Genomic DNA, 25,682 nt, shown 5'->3' on the forward strand with positions numbered 1-25,682 from the left:
TCAATGCAAAAAATTAATTTTATTAGTAAATAAGATATGTTGGCTTTGTTCTTTTTATGATTGAATGTAATCAACAATATAATTTTAACTTGCAATTCAAATGTAGTATTCACAAATCACACTGATTTTGACAATATTAATGTCATGCGTATTCCAAGCTTGCTTTGTGCATTCTGTACATTTAATGAGTACAATGTTATAATTCATGTCATTCTGTTTACAAATAGAAGCAGCTTAGACACATCAAGTATTTTATTTGTTTTGAATACAAAAATAAAGTGCTGATATGACAATGACAGTCTAATCTTTAAATATAAATAATTTCATAGGACAGTAGAAAACATTATAAATAATATGCTAAGTAAATATTGTGAGTCCCTGTGGGTACAGCATTGTCTTTTCTATATCACATAATCCCTTATTCCAGAAGATGGGAAGTACAAGGTATTGGCATCAGCAGGTAATTGCTGTATGGATTCAGGAAAGATTATTTTGGGTCTACGGATGGTAATCTGTGGATGAAAATTCAGAAAATCATCATCTGTGGCAGCTTATACTCATTGCTGAATACTCAAAAATTATAGTAAAGGTAAGAAAGGTATGCTTATTACATAAGGGAAAAATGATCATTTATAGAACGTTATTTGTAAATACACCACTTTCCGCCCAAGTAGTAGATGTAATGTTCACAACTCCCACAGTTCTACAAGTTGAAGGGTAGGGATTTTATTTGCAAAAGCTGTTTATTTTTCTGACGTATTCCGCTAACGACATAACCTAAACCCAAACATCCGTTTTTAAAAGGAAATGTAAAAGTTTCTTGTGTTAATAATTAATATTTTACATACAAATTGCTATTATTTTCTATTCCTATGTTAGTTGTATAAGGAGGGCTATTATTTAGATAGCAAATAAAAGATAGCTTAATTTTCATTAGCTTAGAAGTAAAATTATACTTACTCTACTATTACTGTTCAACTAACTGGATGATTGCTTATTTAAAGACTAATTCTATCTTTTCAAAGGTGTTTTAAATATTAATCTTTCTGACCTGAGTTTCAGGGATCTTGTTTCCAGGGCCACTTTCATTTGCATTGCTGTGGTCACTTGATTAAATTGTTTTCTTTTCAAAGGAGGGACTAGGAAGCTGAGTAAGCTATAGTGGCACCTGCCTCCATCTGCACCATCACCACTTCAGGCTGCACACATCTTTAAGTTTCCAAGCCCCAGTGTGATAACTATTGGTGTTGGAAACATAATTTCTTCAACAGCCTAAAGTAGCACAATGACTTGGCCAGTGGCTCAGCTGACACAGTGTTCTACTGCCTCCTACACTGCAAGTTGGGTGCTCCTCCGAGATTTATCCACGAGTTCGGTAGGAGGGGGATTCATTTTTACAAATAATTTAAAGATTATGGAATTAGCCTTTAATGAGGTTATCTTTGTCTGAGCAGAACCACTTATTACATGTTACATTACTCACATTTACATTTGGATCCACTCTTTCCAAGGATAGTTTAAAATTGTTCCCACTGGAAATGGAATGGTGAAACCCTAGAAAAGATGTAAGATATTTAAGGTTAATTAAGCCATTTAAATTTTATGTAGCATTGTATCTCAATTTCTTTCCCCAACTGAGATCAAATCTAAACACAACGGAAATAGATTCAATTAAAAGTTACTCATGCTACAATTCTAAGTATTCTAGTATTCAAGTAATTTTCTCATTCAGAAAATGTAACCACCCAACTACTCTATAATTGTGACTAGGTGGTTAAGTGCACAACTTCTTTGGATGGAAATAATGAAGTACTAGGGAGGTTAGATTATGCATTGTAAGTCATCTCAATTCACCTCTCATTACCTTCTCCCATGCTAGCCTCCATGACTTCTGCTGTGCTGTCCCCATTATTTGGAACTCCTTACCACGCCTCACTCGACCCTCTCCCAACCTTCAATCCTTCAAACGCCCACTCAAAACTCATCTTTTCAAGCTCACCTATCCTGCCACCGCCTGATCAACTTATCCATCACCTCCTCTTCCTTCGCCTACCATTTCCATTTTCTCCCAGCTGGTCCTACTGTCTCTCACAACCCCTCCCTCTAGAATGTAAGCTCTCACAGGCAGGGTCCTCTTCAACTATTGTCCCATGTCTGTCTATTGTCTGACTCCCTCGTTCGTCCTGTCATGTCTTTTGCTGCACTCTGTGTGTGTCCCCATAGCATTACTCACACTCATCTGTGCTACTTATGTACTGTATATTACTATATCTATTTTTTACTTGCTTCTGTATCCGACACTATGGAACCTGTGGCGCCTTATTATTAAATTAGAAATAATAATATGTGTGTGGCCAGCAGATTAGTTACCTTCTGTGCCGTTGTTCTTAACGATGTTCCTATCATAAGTGTCTTCCTCCCATTCGTCCTCATTCCATTGCTCTCCTGGATCCATCAAACTGTGTGAGGAAGAGGTAAAGATATGGGAAAGTATAAATACATAGATAGATATATTTATTTATAAAGATAAATTTATTTTGTTCATGTGGTAGAAAAAAAACCACTTTTTTATGATCTGATACAGTGGTTGAAGTGGTCTGGTATGTGGTATAAAGGCCATACCCAATTGTAAAGCACTACGGAATTTGCTGCCACTATATAAATAATTGTTGATGGTCATGATGATGATACTGCCACTTTTTCTCCAGCTTTGATTGCAAGACTATCAAATTCCATTCACTTACATTTTCCATACGCCACTATATAAATTTCCACGTCAACCACCAATCTGAGATATATGCTTTTTCTTTTAGAGAATTTATGTATACCTCAAGCTTTTAAAGTTGAGGAATTGGCTCAGTGGTGGTGTGTGCAGGAGAAGAGGGCATGGCTATGTGGCATAAGGGTGTGGTCACAGGATACAAGGGCAGCGTCATATATTGTTGGTGCATGGTCACATGTGATGGAAGTCATATGCCAGTCACAGCCTCCTTCCCTCCTCTAAAAACACCCCTTTAATGTGGTGTACAACTGCCACTGGCTTGCACTCACCACTGCTCAAATCGGGACTGCCCACATAATTTGGGACAGTTGGAAGGTAGGATTTAGGTGACCATATCTTATACCCCAAAAGTGGGGATGCTATATCATAGGTGGTATATAACTTTTATCAGGTATAGTTATGCAAAATATGCAGCAATGTACAGAGAATATTAATTCAGTCACATCAGTCCCTGTCCCTGTGGAGCTTACAATCTAATTGTAATTGTCAGTTTATTCAGAAACACAGGGAGAACATACGAACACCATGCAAAACGCATACCACTACTATTCAGAAGAACAGGCTTTTGGGAAATGTAATTTGTATATTTTATTAGTACATTTTATATTTTATTAAATATTTACAGCTTTGTATTTTATTAATATTTGTTAACTGCTTTGGATTTAATTAATATCTGTTAGCTATGGCTATGTTTGTAATGTATGTATTATTATATAATAGGATATTAGCTGTGTATGTGGATATGTGTGTTAGCTGCATATGTAGATACAGTGAGCTGGATACATCATTGAAGGCAATGTGAACGCAACTTGCATTTAAAAAAAAATGTACGTTACTTGCACGCAACTACATTCCTATTCAAATACAAGTGGTTCTAAAGAAACATTTCCAATTGTATCTGGGTATACGTACGATCTAGCTGAATATTACTTGCCATATGCAGACTGACAGAACACAGTGCAGGAGATGGCCTGAATTTGAATTGGCCATATGCACATGCGTTCTACCTTGGCACACTCTTACTGTACTTTGCCTTGGTTCGTCCACAACTTCCCTACCCCATTCCGCCCTACAAGTGGTAAGCAGTCGGAAGTGTCATTTGCATTTGGACATGAATTGCATGCAATTGTGTTCACTGATGTAAGTCCTGTTCTGGGGCACGTAAGATACGGCAGGCAAAGATGAATCAAGATCAGTATGTGTATGTGGATATGTGTGTTACCTCTACCTTTGTGCATTTCTTTTGCCTGTTTCCTACACCTCTGTTCAAATAATATTGTTCTGGCACTGTAAATGAAAATGTAAAACTCTCACACTGAGTGTGAGGATGAACTATTTTATTTTTTTCTTTTCTTGGAAGAAAGGGATTTTGGAGAAGCATTTAAATAGTATATAAAGGAAGTATGACAGTAATGTTCCTGTTAAAATAAATTACATATTAATAATGTTAAAGTACTAATATCTCACCTTACTGATCAACAATTAATCTTTACAAGACCAAGTTGCACATAAAGGCGGCTACAACTGCCACATTCCAAGTGAGCAACCTACTCATAAATCACAAGGCCTTTTTAAAGACAGCAGAAATATTGGGTCAAGATTTCAAAACTGATATAATATCCTCTGTTATTGTTTGTCGGATATTCAGCTATCCAGAAACACTGTGACTTGACGCTGTGAAGTCATGGCTGATGATTTGCAACTGATAAGTGACCTTTTCTGTAAACTCAATGAGTCAACAGACTTGACCTACATATCACAGCTCTGCCTTTGTGATAGAATGGCAATAAATCTGCAAAATAGGGGTTGGTCCAAATTCATACCGCTTAAGCTTGGTACACATTATAGAAAATTACTACAGATACGGGTTATGTAATGATTTTACCAACGACTGAAGTCCAGGTAAGCATGCAGATTTATGTGTACACATCTACACGATTTACCTTCAGATCTGTGCTGTTCATCTCTCATAACCATTTGCTGAAAAGATAATGACTCTCTACAGAGACCAGCCTACACTGCTGGTCATGAGTGCTTACACACTTCCACATTTGCCCGACATCGTTCCATCGTTGATCATGATTTTTAGGAAGTTAAAGTACCAAATCAAATGATGTAATGTGCTTTGGTATGATTAAACAATGATCGTGGGAGCATACACTAATGCGATATGTTACCATACTGTCGTTTATCGTGTGATCGGCACGATAATTGGATGGAAACTCTGTAGTGTGTACCCAGCTTAAGAAGGAAAACTAGAGGGGAAGACATTTTTAGGCATTCAAACAATTCATGAGCACCACATATTTGTCAACCGTTCTCAATAAGCCCGATGGGAGCACCTGCTATGACTGGCCGAACCAGTATTATCACAATTGGAAAAAATGAAGCAAAAGACATCAATATTTTGCTACTCATTGATGTCATATGGCAAAGCAGGGGTAAATTTCTGCACAGACTTAGGTATTTGTTTCCTGAAATCAAGGAGTTTCTGGTCTCTAAAGAGATGGTTAATACAAACAGATGGAAGATGAAGTGTGGCTGCTAGATTTAGCTTTTTAAAATTGAGTTTTTGGATGAACTGAATGTACACTTAAAAGTAAATTACAAAAATATTCTGAAATTACAAATCCGATGTCTGATGTAGACCTATGCACAGCTTGACATTGGTAGATATTTGGAACAGATGGTAAATATCTTATAACGATTTTACAAGTAATTTCCAAAACTCTAGTCTGGGCCTCTGGGGGAAACTTTCGGAATCTACTAGTTAAGGACAAATATATGAAATGGCGCCATGTACTTGACAACATCTTTTTGATTCTTCTACAGCATTCTTCTACATCAGGGTTTCTCAACTGCAATTCTCAAGCACCCCCAACAGCTCATGTTTTCAGGACTTCTTTAATCATACACATATGACTTAGTCTACTTGACTGGGTCAGTAATTATCCCACCTGTTTCACAGACAGAAATCCTCAAAACATGAGCTGTTAGGGGTGCGTGAGGACTGGAGTTAAGAAACATTGTTCTGTATGAACATAATGAAGTCCAGATACTAGTCATGTCTAACTGGTGACCACCTGGAAGCCAGCTTACGGTTAGGAATTAGCACTTATTTGCATGATTATATAATGGCTGAAAGCATGCAGGACAAGTGCTCTAATCAATAAATTTACTCTCAATTCTCTGGTCCACATATTCTGTACTCATAAAAAGTGCTGAAAGTATTATATGTAAAATAACATCAAAGGTTTTATATTAATATGTTTGCATAATAAAGCAGTGGCATGTTTAACCAATATCCTGTTTTGTGTGTCCTTTTAGGATAAAGATGTCTCAGAGCAGCTCACGTAGCACTGAGGTAAGACATACTTGCCAACTCTCCCGGAAAGTCCGGGAGACTCCCGAAATTCGAGTCAGTCTCCCGGGCTCCCGGGGGAGATGGCATTTCTCCCGCATCCCGGATTTCACCAAGAATCGCGTCATTTGACGCGATTCTCGGTGAATCACGCCATTTTGGAGGGCGGGAGGGGGCGGGACGAGGCCAATCGCGTCATTTTACCCCCGCCCCCGCGACGCGAGATACGGTTTTACGGGGGGCGGGGCCAAAATGACGCGATTGGCCTCGTCCCGCCCCCTCCCGCCCTCCAGTCTCGCCCCCTCTCCCAGAAACAAGTTTCCGGGAGTTGGCAACTATGAGGTAAGATGGTGATGAATCATCATACAGTGAGTGAACAAACAGTAAATCCTAAAATTAATATATGTACAAGAATTAATTACATATAATGAAACAGGTTTCTGTGGATTTTGCCAGCTTGCTCTTAAACAAGCTACATCTTATCTGCTCTGCTCAAACTTACCTTCTGTCTATTAAAAGCCAATGTGCAGTATGTCTAGAAATAGTGTTTTTTCCATATTTTCTCTGGCAGTGGGGGTTGTGTAATGTTCTTCCCAATGTGCCTTGTTATCACGGGCCTGTGTAGTGTGTCTGACCTGGTCATTGATTAAATCACTTTAGCTAATTATCAAATAAAAGAAATGTGGAATGCTATTTAGATATTTAGCTGTAAATGTTAAGCATATACATATCTAAGAATCGAAGCTCACTTTGGTCAGTAAAACATTAACACTTACTTCACTTTTTCTGATCTATTTTGACTTCTGCGTAAGAAGATAGCCAAAACCAAAATAATAATAAGAAGAACGAACAGGCCAACAGCCAATCCAGCATAAACTCCGGGTTTACTGAGAGCCAACTGGCACCGGTCTCCAGTGTACCAGTACTGGTCTGAAATCTCACAACTGAGGAGATAAAAGACAGACAGTGTAAAGTGAATGAATAAACAATAGAAATATAGTAATGTGAGCATTAGGAATAAGATGCCTTATCACAGAACCCTTCCCACCCAGTTTTAAATTTGCCAAGGTCCAATTGCTGTTAAAATAGATGTAAGAGGAGTTACAAAAATGTTAATCCCTGTTAAGAATGAAGAAGCCAGGTATTGCTGTAAAGAAGAGGAGAAGTCAGTGCTAGAAGGAGATGATGAAGACTAGTAGGGAGGATCTGGGATGATGTGATGACAAGAAAAGTAAGACTGAGTATAGGATATATTACACAGTGAATAAAAAGGAGATGTAGGAGGCTGGAGAGCAGAAAGATGAGAAAATGATACTTTGAAAACTGCAAAAGATTGCAGAAAAGGCAAGATGATTGTCGTTAAAGAGAGAAAATTTTGGAGATTGGATTAGAAGAAGCTAGAGTACACCTAATTGTGACCTTCTTTGACCTACTTGTTTGAAATGTGCTCATCTTGCAATGTTTAACAGATATTGCATGAACTGAATATATTTGTGAGACAGAAACAAGGCAGCTTATGAAAAGCAGATTTGGGAAGCTTTGGAGATGCACTATAAAATAAGGAATGGAGGATATGAGAGACATGCTGTAAGTAGGTGAACATGTGGGAAAATATAGATGTGAATGGCACAGAGGAGAAGTTAATGTGACAATGGCTTCAGAGACTGTATGATACAGGTAACTGTGAAGAGTTGATAAGGAGGGCACTTACTAGCATTGGGGTCCCTTATTCGTGACAGAACATTGTCCATTGTTACAATCTAAGGTATAATTGTTCTCCGTACTGCAATTTGTCATACATATGAGCCCGTCAGTTGTAAAAACAGCATAATAATGTTGACCAATTTCTGGAGACAATTTCATGGAATCTGCACACAATTCTAAGGAAGAAAAAATTAATAGCAACAAATATTCAAAGGAACGATTATATCTGGTCAAAAGACACTGTTGACAGGGAAATACCTGAAGCTTGAATCAAGAGGAAAGAAAGTGTAAACCTTTTTTATGTTTATTACCATATAATCTATTTTTCTTTTTGTATATTATACTACACTATATTTTTAATTTTTTGTTTTTCTGATATGCGGTGTGGAAGTCAAATAATTGAATGAAGTAAACTTAATTGATTAATATTGTTTTACCGTGCGATTGAGATTAGTACGTCACATGTAATAACGCTATCGCACGGCTTAATAAAACACACATTTGCATTCACACTTAATTGGACAATGTTCATTGGTAGCGATAAAACGAACATTAGAGTTTGGGGGCTCATCGAGTGACGCCACATTGCTCAAGTATTGGCAAAACCTACGGATTTCGTTTTACCAACAAAGGGTGGACGCGCGTCACATACAGGTAGAAACGCAAATAGTCCTATGCCTTTATATCATCCAGTGTTGCCAAACTGAATATTAGTAATCTATGAGGTGCTGGTGAGGACTTATGGACAAGATACCTTAGTATCTGTATGCGGTGTGGTCGGACCGCACGTGTTACAAACATAACAAGTGATTGAGTGATTTTGAATGGTTGGAGAAAATACGCTTGAAATTCTGGTATTATTCAATATTTAGTGCTCCCAGTGGTAGAGTAGTCAAAAGGAATGTCACTGGAAAGGCAGGATATTGCTACATTTATATTCTCGTGCTTCCAGTCGAGCGTGACTGGGTTAGGGGACCTCGCTGGGTGCGTTGTCATTCACGTGTATTGCTTAGTGGTACACAGTGGAGAAGAAGTGAGTGGACGCAGCTTACAGAAGTCGTCCATGGCCTCCAAAATCTCTTGCGGGAGTTTTGCACCGCAAAGCGTTGAGGAATCCGTTTCCACATGGGTGCTAAACAAATATATGAGATGGGCGATGTGAGCAACGTACACGTCAAAGAAGGCCCGATAGAGTCTGTGATTGTGAGTAGAGAAGTGTAAGGTAAGTATGCAATGGCATGCTGTAAAGGTAAGTATGCAATGGCATACTGTGATCAGTGGGTAAAGATGACCGGTGAATGTGTGAAACCCTTTCCCAAGGTTGGTAGTTTGGTTCCAGAGGTATTGAGTACAGTTAGAGAAAAAAATGTTTCTGAAAACTGAGAGCTAGACAAACTGACTATTTAAAACTATGGCAACAGGAAGGGAGCATGTGGCAGGATAGCGGGTGCGGCGCAGCGGAATGTAGCATTACGAAGTGAAGAGAAGCGAGCGCAAAATGTGCCCCTGCCGCCATGCGGGCTAGGGGAGGGAAAGTATATACCGAATAAAAAATCAACTTATAAAAATGAAAAATGTAACTGATATTCTTGATTAAGTGTGTAACTGTTCAGAGAGAGATGAGTAACTTATATGTATTTTTCTTTTGTGTTTCTTTCTGTTTGTGTGTCAAAGCCCTGCAATAGAAGCGGCAGTGATTGAAGCTAGAAAAAAGCCCTGCAATAGAAGTACAGTTAGTGCAACATAGGCAAGAATTTAATCTAGTGAAACCATTTTTTTCAAACAGTCTGAAGAGAGGCATCTATTCCATTCATTGCCAAGCTCAATATGTAAAGTTAATAACAAAAGTGACATTCCCCACCTTACGTGGATAATAACTAAAGTGCAGCTAGGGAAAAGGAGTGTGCCACGTATTAATATTAGTAAGAGAATTTTGTTGCATCCCTGTAATGGCTTCGTTTCAGAAATCCTAAAAGGAAAAATAAGGTTTCTCATGTATATACTATTAATAGGTGAGAGATATCCATTGTGAAGAGGCAATGGTTTTAATGGTTTTAGCTAATTTACCCTGGTTGCAATGAGGCTATAGAGTTAGACCAATAAAAAGACTAGAGATAACAGTTGTTAGGGTATAATTTACATAAGAAATAATTGCTGCCAATGAATGAATACAGTCTGAGTTTTTTTTTTTTTTTTTTTAATTCTTTCTTGTTGTAGGTTGATGAAAAGAATTGAAAGTAAAGAAATAAAACGGTGTTGTTTGTTTTCTGATGCTTACTAAACTTTGTTTTTTTCTCTTCTTTAGACAAGAACAGCCAGAGAGAAATTTATTTATTAACAGGGATTGCAGGAGAAATGCAAAATTTTCCCTTTAAAGACAAGTTAACAATGGATCATTGCAACCCTTTTTCTTCTAATTGAGGTGGCTCATGATAGCTTATTTGGCTGAGATTTATTATTTAAAATGAAGTGTGTATATACTCTGCTTCTAATGGTGTTTTTTTAATGTATTCCAGGAAGACACACATGGGAGATAAAGAGTATGCATCATAAGGGTTAATTTTGCACTTCACTGTTATAGCCACAAGTCCATCACAGGTTGTATAGTTCTTGTGATCAGAGATACCGGGTTCCTTATGAACTAACGATGGACGACACTGAATTGGATGGGTAATGTAACTCCCTGTTAGGTTTAAAAAGAATGGGGGAGGCGAAATAGATTAGTTAAGATTTAAAGGGATTAATGAAATAGTTGAGAGCCAATTCCCTGTAGTGCCCAATCCAGCTGTCCCAATGCTGTAAATCTCATTTTCTGTTTTTCTGCAAATCTTTTCGTTATTATTATTCTTTGCTGTCTTATTTACCGTTCTTTACATTTCTAACTGTCAGAATCTCATTATTTTCTTATAAAGAGGTACAAAATAAGTGCACATTGTTCCAAAGGTTTATAGGCAACATCAATATTAGGATACAAGCCTGGCGTTTTCAATCTTTCCAACCAATTAAGGGGTTCAGTTTGAAAAATAATATTGCTGTATCCTGATTTGTTTATATCATCAGTGTTTGAAACTAAATACTTGTTTATTCATTTCTCGGTAACAGGACATGAGGTTGCAAAAAGGAAGGGTCACAGCCATGTCAGACAAAGGTCCAGTACTTGAGATATTGTCTCACCCATGGGGCTAGAACGTTTTTGACAACTGACAGAATTAGGGGTACACACACTACACTGACATAGTCACGAAGGTAAGGTAGCTAAAGGTTGTGTTTTTATGGCAACAGAAGCTGCTGATTTTGAAGCAGGAGTTTTGTTGTGGAAATATGAGTAAAATTTTATGGATTGCATGCGGTATCTGCCCTCCCAAGTTCTGCCTAAATTACATATGTTTCCTGAGCAAAATGTACAAAGTGTGCCTTTAGATGCACAAAGGGTGGAAGGAGAAGCGGAGACTAGCTGAAGGTGAATTAGGAAGACATACAGATAAGCATGACTGTGTGGAACATTTGAATAAGACTAACTTGACATAAGTGACAACCCTTTAGAAAAAAAATTATATTTTTCATAGTCAGACAGACATATACTGGATATTGTTATAAATGATGAAGGTGCTATAAAAACTGACCCCTTTGCCATCCTCATTTAGCTAAGTAGCTGAACTTGTGGGAATGAGAATGGCATGTGAGTTGGCAGAGGGTAAATCAGTTGATATACACTGGTTTTAAGTACGTTTCTAGGATAGGGGGCGATGTTGAGATGACAGAGGAACTTTTATGACAATAGCAGGTCACGAGTAGCACTCACAGTACATCAAGGACTTGTGACATTGACACAGTTACCAAATGAAGTAGCTATTATTTAATTTAAAGCCTACACACATGACTGCAATAGCAGGGTGGACAAAGCTGTCAAGTGGGCAGCAGGTTTAAATATGACCACTGACAAAACAATGTTTTGTTTTTGAAATAGTAAACAAACAAGAATTAGTTAAAATGTACATTTTGTGTTCCCATCAGGAAAAGGTGGTCTGCAAGGTGAAGGGATGTGGTCAGGAGTCCTTTGGACTCTGAAGAGATTTACGAGGTAGGTCTGTTGCTCCCAGAAAGCATCTTCCAGGCCTAGCTGAGGCAGCACATGGTCTGACTCATCTGGGTAAAGAAGGTATGTGCAAGCTGGTAAGAGCATACTGGTGTGCACCAGACTTTTCTTCTCATGCTAGTAGGAAGGCAAGGTCCTGTCTTACCTGATTGAGGAAAAATGTCGGGAAGACAATACCAATAGAACCATCCCATACCCCTCCTACAGATGGACTTTTTTTCTAGGTAAAACAAATCAACTTCATCCAATTGAAACCTTGCAGGATTCTCAAGTATATACTGATGTACTAATGTAATCTATATCTGGTTAAAGGTTCATTCAAATGTTTCTAATATTGCTGTGTGATACTCAGGATATTTGTTAGTAGATGCGGTTTCCCTAGAGCTATAGAAAGTGATACGGGTATTCATTTTATTGGTAATAACATTTAGACAATGATTACAACATATGAGCAGTGATGGTAAGTTACATACTCCTTATCAGCCACAAGCCAGTGGGATAATAGAGTAAATGGTACTATCTAGAATGAATTGAATAGAGTGATAGTTGAAACTAGATTGAGTGGCCAGAAGTTGTGGCCACTAGTCCTCCCCACTATCAGAATCGCTCCTAAACCGCCTTTTAACCTGTCACCTTTTGAAATACAATCAACCACACTTGATAGAGATTCCTGAGATGAGTTTATTATCGAGAGACTGTTCAAAATCTTGTAAAGAAGAGCAAACAGTGAGACAGCAACAAAGGACGTTCGAAATACTGTCTCCTGATTAGTTACACTAGCTGTCAGGATGTTGGACTGGTAGAGTATGTTATGGACTGTAATTTCCGACGCTCAAGTTGTTTGACAGACAAGTACCAAGTGTTGACGACCAGCAACACTTCCCTGGGAGTAGCAGACAGAGACACTTGGACCCATTCCACTCACTGCAGAGGAGTTAAAAACCCAGAGAAGGTTCAAATTACAGCCGAGAATGACAATCGTGATTCTGTGCCGGGAGACCTAAAATAGCAGTTAATAACAACTGAGCCAAAGAACTTTGCAAAGACTGTTAGCCTATAATGGAGCAACTACTTTTCTATTTTCCCTTTCCAGTGTTGATCTCATCTTTATTCTATTTCCAGAATAGTCAATTCTTTCAATGGTGATCAGGTGATGGAGACTGGTTCAGGTAGTGATACTGAGGATGTGGGGATGAAGGAGAAGTTGTTAGCACAATTGGTCCAGCCAATTACACTATTCAATTTAGGGGTAAATAAAAGTTTTGCTAACCTTGGAGCTCGGAGACAGTGGGAGGGGCTATTGTCTGAAGAATTGCTCATGGGTATGTTTGCCTAATGAGCTTGCTAGTGCAGGGAAGCTGGATTTCAGATCCCTACAAGTCAGTAGAGAGATTTTGGCTGAGTGGCCAGGACCATCAAATAGGAAGAGGGACCCAGAATCAGGAGAGTGTCTGAACTACAGCTTACAGCTTAACAGCACTAAAGACTAAAGTAATGACTGTTATGGGTCTTTTTGACTTTAAAGCACTGGAGAATGTAAGTAGTGTTGCTTGGAGTGTGGTGAGCACAAGTATATATTTTTTACTGGCTGTTGTTTCTATTAAATGTTCATATTTTACAATAAATGTTCTATTGTATCCACCTTCTCTCTTTGACTGTGTGACCCTGACCCCTAGTTAGCTGGACTTCTCTCTTTGTCTCTACCCTAATATCCTGGTATTATCACAGATATATAATTACCTTCTAACTGGATCTCTTTGGCAACAGCTTTGACTGAGTTTGGTATAAAACACAATGGATCTACAAACAGAAAAGAGAACAATATTATATCAGAAAATTACATACAGACATATTCTCCCTGGCAACATGTGGCGGAATTCAATTTAGGGTATCAATATCCATATATATTTTTTGCCTAAGTCAATCCTAAAAATGAGCAAAATTTTACAGCAAAGCTTGGGATTTGACAGATTTTGGATGGTTTGAGGAACATATGAACCAAATAGCAGATACTTTACTCATATAGTAGTATTATGCTTGAGCAAAAGTACAAAATAACAACAAATGAAGCAACTATACATTATAAACAAATATTTTGAGTCTCAAAATGTATTTTTAAATACTTATTTTCATTTGAAGCAAGAAATTATTGATAATATCTTAACTAATGGCCCAAAATTGTGCATCTTACATTAATGAAACTATAGGACTTGTGATCTTATTTAGTCATAACAGGAGATGAATGGTCACTGTAGGTTTTCAAGAATGAAGGATAGAAAATGTAAAGGAAATAACAGTATACAAAGACCAAGATATAACCCTGGATACTAAATGGGATACACAGAGTGGAAAATAGAGACCTCACAGACTGCTAAAACGCATGGATTACATAGAGCTGTACAAAATGAAAATAGACCAACGTGACAATGTGTGATACATATTTTTGGGTTCAGCATCCTTTTGCTTTTATAGAGTCATTTGGTGGTTTACATAGATACAAAGAAACATAGAAACATAGAATATGACAGCAGATAAGAACCGCTTGGTCCATCTAGTCTGCTCATTGTTTTATTAACCAATGCTAACCTCAAACCATATTTGATGCTTATTTCTTTGTTAGGATATCCTTATGTCTATCCTAAGAATGTTTAAATTGCTCTACTATTTCAGCCTCTACCACCTCTGATGGGAGGCTGTTCCACTTATCCACTACCCTTACTGTGGCATAACTTGTCCTCAAATTTGCTCTGAACCTACTTCCCTTAAGTCTCAGTTCATGTCCTCATGTTCTCATACTTCTCTTCCTTTAAAGAATGTTTCCCTCCTGTACCTTGCTAAAACCCTTAAAATATTTTAAAGTTTCTATCATGTCTCCCCCTTCGCTTCTCTGCTCCAAACTATACATATTAATATACAATATTTCCGGGTAAGTTTTGTGGTGTAGGCTTTGCACCATTTTAATTTCCCTTCTTTGTACAATCTAAATTGTATGTTAAATTGAGGTATACATTATTCCTTTAATATGAGTTTCTTGTATGAGCTGCTGCCGATATTCAGGTTTTTTTTACCTTTATTTACCTACAGAAGCCTTTCACTCTTAGATGACACAAGTGACATCACTATTTTCAAAATATAACTTGTATTTTACAGGTGTCTCTATTCTACAACTATAAGTTGCATTTTACAGGAGGGACATCAATATTATGTTAGATGTAATTTACATTGTTGGGTAAAATTATTCCCATTTTAGTCCCAGTTCATTATAATACAAACAAATCTCCTAACTGAATATAGAATTTTTCTACAAAAATTTCAATTCATTCTATAAAATCTGCAGTTTGTGTAAAATATAGTATATCTAACTTCATAAGAAAGCAACAAACAATAAATAGACTACTCCTCTCCCATATGTAATATACAGTATGAACTGAGTCTTGGTCCATCTATTGCATTAGTCAACCGCTAAAATAACACAATGGAACCGAAGTCAGCATTGCTGCCTTCAAACACCGGGGTCATGGGGTTTGCTTCTTCCCATGGCTTTAGCTGTGTGGAGTTTATCCATGTTTGTGTGGGCTTCCTTTCACATTCCAACATCATACTGGTAGGCTAATTGGCTGCTAACTAAAATATACCATAGGGCGTGTGTGTTTTTTGTGTTAGAAAATTTAGACTGTAAGCTTCAATGGGGCAGGGACGTTTGTGAATGACAAATATTCTTTGTATATCACTGCATAATCTAGTGTGGCTATCATCATCATCATCATATATTTATTTATATAGCGCCACTAATTATATAGGAACAGTAAAGAAGATTTGCAATTTTTTTATGTGACTACCGTCATATTTAATAGAATTCTTGTACTTACTAGAAATTACAGATTACACAAACTACATAATACTGTTCTTACCATCCTCTCCTGGTGTGCAATTTGTCATATTTAAAGTTTGTTTAATGAGATCTGCAGCTTCTTGCTGTTGTTCAGTGGCATTGTTAAAATCAGTCTCCATTAGTACATCATGGTCTGCAATAATACTGCCAGGGCTAGAGATATAAGGTACAAGTTACTTGAGACATAGATAACTGGATCATTTTCCAAGGACAGTGAAGAACAGCATGTGTATCTTTGTGTGTTCAAAGGTACGTTCTTATACATGCATCAATATCAGCCTGAAGCTCATAAGCCTAAGCTGATATAGCTATGGCCTCTGTCACTGGCAGCCTGCACAGTTATATTGGAGCAATATAATATACATACTCTGCTTACCTATGTCTCATTTGCCCACACCCTTCATCAAATGAATCTAACCTTAATTCCCTCATGTCTTACTTCCTGGTAAGTTGTTATGCTTCATTCAAGTGTCGGGTACATATAGACTACATATTAATGTTACTCCGTTGCTTACGTCTCTGTGTGACTTCTCTGCAACTGAATGGAGCATCATAGATTCCCAATTGTCTCACACCTCCAGACCAGTCAACCCCAATTACACTATGCTCACTCTTTGCACCTGTACACTACAATTCTACCCTATTACTTCACTTATACTTCATTTAAATGAATAGACAAGTATCATCAAACCTATGATAGTGATTTCTCCAAAATATCCTTTGTAGACCCTATTTCTATGGCTGACCACTGTTGTGGGCATTTCCAATTTTTAAGCAAACACAAACAAATATTATTACATCAGTTATGGCCAATCACAATATTTACACATGTGTCAGATATTTCAATTCTGTTACATCAACCGTATCCGTGAGAGAATTCTGAGGAACATAGAGCAATAAGAATACTTAGGATGCTCTGGTATCTTGTTGTCCATTGTTATATCAGCTGGAGTGCACCTAACCCATGGTGATGAGTTCTATATCATGAAGAAGAAGCAATACATATTGCTGTACATACAAACACATGTGTCTGGTTCTTACCTAAGAGAGTTGATCTTGATTCCCTCACATTTAATATTTTGATCTCGATAAAACTTAATCATCTGCAACAGAAAAGAGATAACTGGTACATGATAAGTGAAAATAATAACCCACCCAGTTATAATTAAATTATATATATATATATATATATATATATATATATATATATATATATATATATATATATATACATATATATATATATATATATACATATATATATATCTTTGAAAAACAGCACAAAGATCTATTCCAAAATCAGACCTTATGGAGACATAAAGCAGACAAGGCATCTTCAGGGCAAAACATATATTGCAGCAGGTGTATGTACAGTCATTTTAATTCACATTAAGGCCATTATCGATTTGTGATAAAGAATCTATTACTGCTGCAATTTAGCATTGAAATATTGCCGGAGCAGCTGCCCGACTATACTGGCGGCCAGCGTTAAGAGGACTCTTACTGCCTCACTGCACCTGCATCTACATGACTTGGCATGGGCTTTCAGTCCACTTAGAGTAAAATAAATATTGAAAAAAAAAATTGGAAAAAAATAGTTTTAATATATTTCATTTAACAAAAAATGCTTTTTTTAAATAATAAAGCTTTCTTTCCTATCATTATCCTCTGTTACTGCATCTTTCTATGTCTATCCAGTGGTAACCTTTTGAGAAGGCCTGTCTCCGGTGAAAACCTCATATTTCTCCAGAGATATGGCTTCTCGGTAATCTATAAATAGTCCCCTAAGGGTCATTTACTATTCACAAAATATGTATTTGTGCCTCATAATTAGGGGTCCATTTATCATTGGTGGTTAATTGGAGGCAAGGAGAATCATCTTGTGCTGCCACTGGTATTTCCCATACCAGAGCTCAAACTAACTTATACCTTATTCAAAGGCAGTCTAACGCTGCCGGCAAATGGAGAATCTAACCCTAGTGGCTACTGTGCATGCGCGACTGAGGTCATGCATGCGCTTAGCAATGGCACCCTTCGATGGATGAAGAGTGGCTTCTCTGACAGTGATGGAGTCCACATAACATTAGAAAGCTAAGCTAAAGCCATTGTGATGACGTTCATTTTTTCAGGCTTGGTAAATTGGATCACGTCAAAGTCCCTTTAGAATTGAAGAGACCAACGTTTAACAGGTTAAGGCAGGAGAAATCTCTTATTTCTCCTGCTTTAGTCCCTTTATAAATTAAAAGAAGAGCTGCACTTTCCATTCTCTGAAAAAACCAGCTGTTTTCTGCAAATTTTTGACTCATCGCAGCTTAGTAATTAGACCCTCAGTTTTTTAAATGACAATTATTGACAATATTTTCATTATTCAAAAAAAGTAATTGCTATTAAATAATCTATAATATTCTATCACCCCAACGCAATGGTATTTTTGTATATTTTTGGTATTTCAGAAATCAGTCATGCTAGCTTTATTTCTTAACACATACCTTTGTCTCAAATCTCAGCTCAAATTCCTTATACTCTAGTGAGTTTTTATCGTTTAAAATTACATTGAATGCATCATTGATGGTAACGGTGACTTTCACTCTGACGATAATCACAGCTGTAATGAGAGAGACACATTAATATTTGGCTGTAACCTGTACAACGCATACACTGTTACTGCTAAATGCACAGACGATATGGACCATAATAACAATGAGTTACTGTTCTCTGTATGCCATTGATTTGCTTTCGGTAAAAATAGCAGTTGTTCACCCAAGTGTGTCCTATTAATTAATTATATAAAAAATAAGCTGAGTTTATTTTTGTAAAAACACCTTATTTTATCAAAGATGTTGTATTGCCTCCTCAGTGACTCTAACATGAAATATTCAATATCAGTTGTAAGAAGATATCTCTCAAACATGTAAATAACCTTGTTTTCAGCAATATTTTCTACATGGACAGTTTATTGGGTCATTCCCATCAATTTATGTCAGACAAAGCTATTTATAGAATTAAAATGTGGAATTAAACCAGAATCTTCTTTTCTTCGCTAGCCCTGTTTTCTTAAGCTTTGGTCTTCTTCTCACTGATTTCTACCATCCCTTTCACTATCTGTCAGATATAATCTACTTTGCTTTACCCTGTCACCTGAGTTTGTATATATTTTTGTATCATGTTGTGTCTTGGTTCTGTTTTCTGTATATGTACTGTACGGCGCTGCGGACCCTTTGTGGCGCCTTATAAGTCAATGATAATAATAATAATAATAATTCTTCTGAGATCAATCATATTCCAAATCTGCAAAGACAAATCCCTACAATAGACTTCCAATGAGCAAATGTCACTAAATGGCTGTGACTAAGACAACCTTAACCACTATCTCATCATTAGTGTTATCCCATAAAATTAAAGTGGTGAACAAGGGTTTGGTGTGTCTTTTATTCAATTAAAGATTATTTTAAAATCAGGTGTATGTTAATTAATTTTTACTCTTTTAGTTTCATGTGCATTAGAGATGCTCGAACTCGGTTCTCCGAGAACCGAGCACACCCGAATTTCGCCAATCGTTTTCACTTCCGAGGGCACCCGATAGTACTGAGCAGATACTCAGGATCCCATCCAATGGCAGTTCACACTCCTCAATGCTCCTCCATACCATTATTCTCTAGCCATATTGTATCTCATGGCTACTAAGCCGGGAGCTTGCTAGCTCAAGCAAAGTAAAGTGGATAGTCGGTACAATAGCATTTTCTAGGAACTGAATTACTTTTTCTTTAACCTCCTGGTATAGCTGAGGAATTGCTGTTAGGGAGATGTGGAATGAAGATGGAATTTGGTAGCATGGACACATGACCTCAACCAATCAGCTAAATCCTGATGCATTTATGGTGGAAACTGGATGCACATCCAATGCTAACATACCTGTCACGGCTTTAGTGAACTGCTGTTTAACAGGATTCTGACTGTCACACTGGGTTCCTCTTTCAAACGCTTGCTTCACAGACAATTGTGTACAGCTATGTTTTCTCTTCTCAGTCCCCTTTTGTATAGATTCGTGCTGTTAAGCTGCTAATTTAAGGAGCTGGCGGCTGTACAATCTTCTAGACTTTCTAAAGAACATTGTACAGCCACCGCCTCCTTAAATTAACAGCTTAACAGCACGAATAATAGTCGGGACCTTGTAACTGACGTCATTGTAGGCTGCTAGGATGTTCATTTGTCGGAACTGTTTGAAGTCTCCTTTTCCCGCTGTCACTATTACCATGCTGTCATACTTAACACCTTCGGTCTAATCATGTCGGGATATTCCACGTTGGCGTTTTCAGCATCAGCATAGGGTACCCAACCCTGACAAACAGTGTTTGGATTTTGAGCATGTAGAGGTAGAGGTCGAAAAAGTACTTCTACTGCCAGTACTAGTACTTGGATGCTCCAGATCTGTAAACTGATCCATGGTTTGTAAGAGCAGTAATGCGGCTTAAAGTTGAGCTACTTGTAGCTGCCATCACAGTTGCATCAATTGAATTCAGCTTGAAACACTTGGGAGTCTAAGAACACCCTGCTTTTTGGCCACTTACTATATATGTTACTAATTCTGCCCCTCATACCATTACTTTCAGCTTGTAACACTTTGTATATTAAAAATAAGAAATCTATTTGTTATTTGGGGTATGCTGCTCAGAGTCACATAGCACCCTGCTTTTTGTGCACTTAATAGTTCAGATGTTGCTGATATTACTCCATCACACAACTGCTTTCAGATTGGAATTTTAAAAGTAAGAAATAATTTTGTTGTTGTTTTTCTTTTTTAAGGGAGGTGCTCAGAGTCATATAGCGCAGTTTTTCCTCCACTGAATCGTTCAGATGTCTTCACTATATATACTATAATATACTATTACAACAACCAGTAGCCACTGCTTGACTACTCTTCAATCTCTAACACCCAAATGATCAGCACACAATTCTAGCTGACTGATCTCTAAATAAACTACATTAAAATCACAGTTATTGCTATATAAATTGCCTCTTTCACCCTGTCTAACCCTCTACTCTTAGCACATAACTGCAGCCAACATCCTACCCACATGCCATCACTTCTAAAAAGGAAGGTGATAAGAGGGAGGAGGGCCATACTTAGAAAATATCCATCCAAAACCTATGAGATCCAACATTTTACTTGAAATTACATTTTTCCTCATTTTTATATCCGAATTTGGCGAGAGAGACCAATAAAAATCGGGTTGTTGGATTTCAAACCACTCATCTCTAGTTAAGAATAATCCTCTCTGATGGGTATTTTTTTCTTTCTTCCAAAAACTTACATGCAGGAAGTCTGGTGTGTAAACACAAAATGACTGCCCCAATATTTACCACTAGAGTAAGGCTGCATTACTTTTACAGTTTGGAATATTTAGATTGCTGCTAAAATGAATACTTTAATATTCAAAACTGTATTATAGGATTGTCATCATAGATCCAACATTAATTTCTAGAAGATGAGAAATATATTGTTATATAAATATTACAGATGAAAATGAAGATGGCTCCAAACCTACTTGTTTTATATTCAGGTAAAACAAATTCACACTTGGCACCGATGAAGTTATCTTTGCACACACACTTCTTTCCATTATAAACACCACCATTTTCACATCTGATGCCTAAATAAGGAGGAAGACAAACAAATCATAGAATTCATCAGTAAATGAGCAAAACATAGGAATACAAATTTAGAAATTATGTATAAAAAGACAGAGATATTAAGTATTTATATCCTGGTGGCTTCAATTATAAAAAATACCATAAACAGAAAATTGTATTATTTCTATAGATGTACATTACACTCCTCTTCTTTGGTGTCACAAACAGAACCTTGGCTCAGTTAATGTATCTGTATATGTCATGTATGGGAAAGGGTAGTAACATTCAACTGCTGTAAAGGGATTTTTACAAAAATTCAGCACTCAGTGAAAACATTTTTTTGAAACCACGTCTATTTTGAAGTGAATACACTAATTTTTACAAGGAAAGATTTGTGGTCCAAAATGGTGGTGTCTACAAGAGGAGTTAATTTGGCATCTAGTGCTTGGATGAATTGGGAAAACGGAGCGATCCATGCTTAGTGCAGACTAGTTCTTTGAATGCACACACATGAAAAACAATCCTTTGTTGTAGGATATGACTATGTATATGAGATTCAATAAGTGACACATCTATTTGCACCAATTGTCCGCCTCACATATACCAAAGAGCACTCGGACAGAATGTCCCCTAATGTACAAATACATCAGGGGTCAATACAGAGAGCTTTCATGGGAACTTTTTACCCCAAGGACAATACACAGGACACGTGGTCATCACCTAAGGTTAGAGGAGAGGAAATTTCACAACCAGCAAAGGAAGGGGTTCTTTACAGTAAGGGCAGTCAAGATATGGAATTCATTGCCAGGGAAGGTTGTGATGGCAGATTCAATAGATATGTTTAAGAAAGGGTTAGACAAATTTTTAGCGGAAAGGTGTATCTAGGGATACAACCGTTAATTTAAAATAAAGGATAGTAGTGGATATAGGGTAAAAATAGGACTGCAATATTGAGTCTGGGGGGATTTTCACAATTGAAACAGATTGGCGGTTGCTTACTCTGGATTAATTTCAAATATAAGTGCAGGATCACAGGAGATCCAAAATAGGTTGAACTTGATGGACTGGTGTCTTTTTTCAACCTCATCAACTATGTTACTATGTTACTATGTAGAATGCCTGTATTACGTTACTTCAAGTCCAACTCAATATCTCCTTAGGTGTTAATCATAATTTATATCTTAAATTAATCTGAGAGTGAGAGGATATCAGGACTGTCTTTATTAACATGAGGCAATGTTTATGTATTAAAATTTATTTTCATGTTGCACAAAATGCACCTAGAACTGTATAAAGTTTATCGGATAAGTGAAAAAACACAGAAAAGTGACACATGTAATACATACAGTGCCAATGTCCCTTTATTTTCATCATTAACGTAAGACAATAATGATGGCACGAGTAAAATTTTAGTGTTTTAGAATAAAAACATAAAACCTAAATTTAATCATGATTGCAGCCTAAATTAGGAGTAGATTGTACTTTGGGGTGACATTTTTCGCTTTCCACCATGTGCATTTAGAGCTGGACCCATGTCGAACTGAGAATTTCTATCTAGACAGATCTAGACTCCATAATGAAGGTGTCCTGTGAGTGTGCTCTTTGCAATGTGTGAGAAACATAACTAGGTGCATTGATCTAACTGTATTGGGATTATAAATGGATCAAATGAAGTGGAAGGTGCGTAACCTTTAAAATTGGTACATAAAAATCACTTTTCTAAAACATACTGGGTCTGATTTATTAAGGATCATTGGTGGAGCGCACTTTGCTTGTATTGAGGTATTGTGTTCCCTTTGAAAAGTTGGCTTAGGTTCGGTACAAGTACCGCCCTTGGGGGTGTATAAGTGATGATGACCAGAGGGTTGGTGAACCATGATGGGACATCCAGATTGGCATTGGACCTTTACCATCTGCTTACAGTGTTCTCCACCCACCATAAACTGCTTTAATTGGATTTAAATAAGCAATTTTTTTGCCATCAAATTTGATATAGTGTCTTTTTATTCTTATGATAGTATTAAGGATAAGAGTAGCTATGGCATTAACCATTAAGCATTTTACTACATCTATCATGCTGCTATTAATGTCTACTATACATAAAATACATTTATTAGGATGTTATTCATGTCTACTGTACATAAAAAAACATTTTTACAGTTGCTCCTGATAGTAAACTCATGTTGTAACATACATACGGAACTGTCATCATTAGTAATTGGCACTTATACCTGACCTATAGCTGGTGCAAGTGATACAACTGAAAATCACTTACCTTAGAGATGCTCAATGCTTGAATCGGATGCTGCTGTGTGAGCTCGAGCTTGATACACCCTTAATGTACATTGACTACTTGCATACGCCCAGTCCCCTCCCCATTCCACCCCTGAAATCATAGGCTGCAGTAAGGGTTCTTTGTCCTCGAAAATGAATTGGACTATGCTGTGTTCTCTGGCATATGGTTAATTTCTGGGTATGCGCAGAGCGATTTTACGCAAAATACAGCTCTTATCAGCATTTACATTCCTTAATGATTCGGGCCCATAGTAACAGTACAAATACAATAAAAACAGTTTCTCAATTTGCACAAGTATCCACAGATATAACTATGTGAGAACAGCTTCCACACAGTTACATTAATTACATTTATCTCAATTATATTTTTGTAATAAAACAATAAAAATGAGCACTTTCACAAGCATTTACAGTTGTCGTTTTCTCGTCTTCTTTTCCAGACTGTTAATGTCATTTTCTATAAATAAAATGCCTAACATATAATAGACTAAACAGTAATGTAACACAGGTCTTACCAGGCACAGTAGTTGGTGAACTTGTAGGGGGTTGCGTGGTTGAGATAGTGGTTGGCTGCGATGTTGTCATTTTTGTAGTCATGGAATCAAAACCTGGGAAAACACAGGAGTTTTTATTGGGAATACACAGAATCTACTCTTGCATTTAGTATGTGCATAGAATATTAGAAACCCTAATTTTTTTTAAAAAAAATATTTATAAATTTAATGTGATAATCATTTAATCAGAATAATATTTTTGCTATATTTGGTGTTTGAGCATTTTTACAATTCTTGTAATTCCTAAAATCCTGTATCTGTCACTGCTGCCACCCCTCTCCTTCGTGGATTTGTTACTGCAACTAATAACACTCAATATGCCTAATGGAATTTTATCATGAAGTAGCTATTTGCTCTTATTATCTCTTTTTTAACTGAAATTATTTTATTGGATGTATTGTTCTGTATTTGCATGTATGTCTTATCATATCTTCATGATAATAAATCATACATGGAGATGTACCCATAGAGAGCAGCTCTGCTTGTGCTGAGAACCCTACTTCTCACAGTAAATAAGCACCTAACAGGACGGCTGATATGGTATTGTTAAATTTGTTCACTAACTGGAAAAGATGCAGGTCTGCCTCTTAGGACCCCATACCTGGGCTAATGCTCCTGTTTATATGAGGAAACAGATGGTTTTTCAGACTAAGGTGGTGGCATTTCAGGGGTTGAAAATAATTTTGCACCTTCTGATGGAGGAGCTGAGGCGTGCGGGCAGTCCTCGTTGATTTTGGCTAGGAGTACTTATGTACCATTTTCTTAACTACATGTAAAAGCAGGTAAACTTATATAAAATATATAATTCCAAAGGTGGAGAGAATTTACAGGGGGAAGGGGTGGCACCATGTCTTTTGCAAAGACTTGACTTCTACTACACACCCTTGGAGGTGGCAAGGAGCATACCTCTGCATATACTTTCAATGGACAGATGGGCAGCCATTTGAAATTACAACGCACTTCATACCGGAAAAGATATTGCACTGAATAGTGAGACATATAATAACAACAGTCCTGACAGGTCCCGTCCTCTCATATTACATTTCATGCAACCGAACTGAACAGTGTTTTAGTAGGAGAATGATTTGAATGAAGGTTGAAATATTTTAAAGGGATGGTTGTATTGTGATAATAAACTTGGTAGTGACATTTTTACAATTTCCACCATATGTATTTCCTTATCTGGATGCGTTATCTTAGGGCAGTTCTTAATACTGGAATTTGGCCATGCAGTTTAAAATGCGCTAAGTGTACAAGTAAGTGCAGTACCGCTAAATGAATTAGCTGAGAGTGCACGTTTTTCTGGTTTCTAATTGAACTAAAGCCTTTTAAAACCAGATACTTTTAAAAACCTTAGTGCTCCAATT

General features: G+C 37.1%; 1 protein-coding gene across 1 annotated transcript; it reads right to left on the reverse strand.

The window, feature by feature from the left end:
- LOC142151165 (mucin-3A-like) lies at positions 1-24,366 on the reverse strand. The gene is made up of 11 exons (XM_075206524.1): positions 24,277-24,366; positions 21,382-21,486; positions 18,325-18,440; positions 16,877-16,938; positions 15,855-15,988; positions 13,684-13,743; positions 7,855-8,023; positions 6,920-7,087; positions 2,371-2,459; positions 1,484-1,554; positions 1-512 (listed from the first exon to the last, which is right to left on the reverse strand). The coding sequence occupies exons 1-11, from the start codon at positions 24,356-24,358 to the stop codon at positions 402-404; spliced, it is 1,167 nt and encodes a 388-aa protein (XP_075062625.1). The 5' UTR covers positions 24,359-24,366; the 3' UTR covers positions 1-401.
- Positions 24,367-25,682: the final 1,316 nt, after the last annotated feature.

This window comes from Mixophyes fleayi, chromosome 4 (genome assembly GCF_038048845.1).
Source record: "Mixophyes fleayi isolate aMixFle1 chromosome 4, aMixFle1.hap1, whole genome shotgun sequence".
NCBI classification, from domain to species: Eukaryota; Metazoa; Chordata; class Amphibia; order Anura; family Limnodynastidae; genus Mixophyes; species Mixophyes fleayi.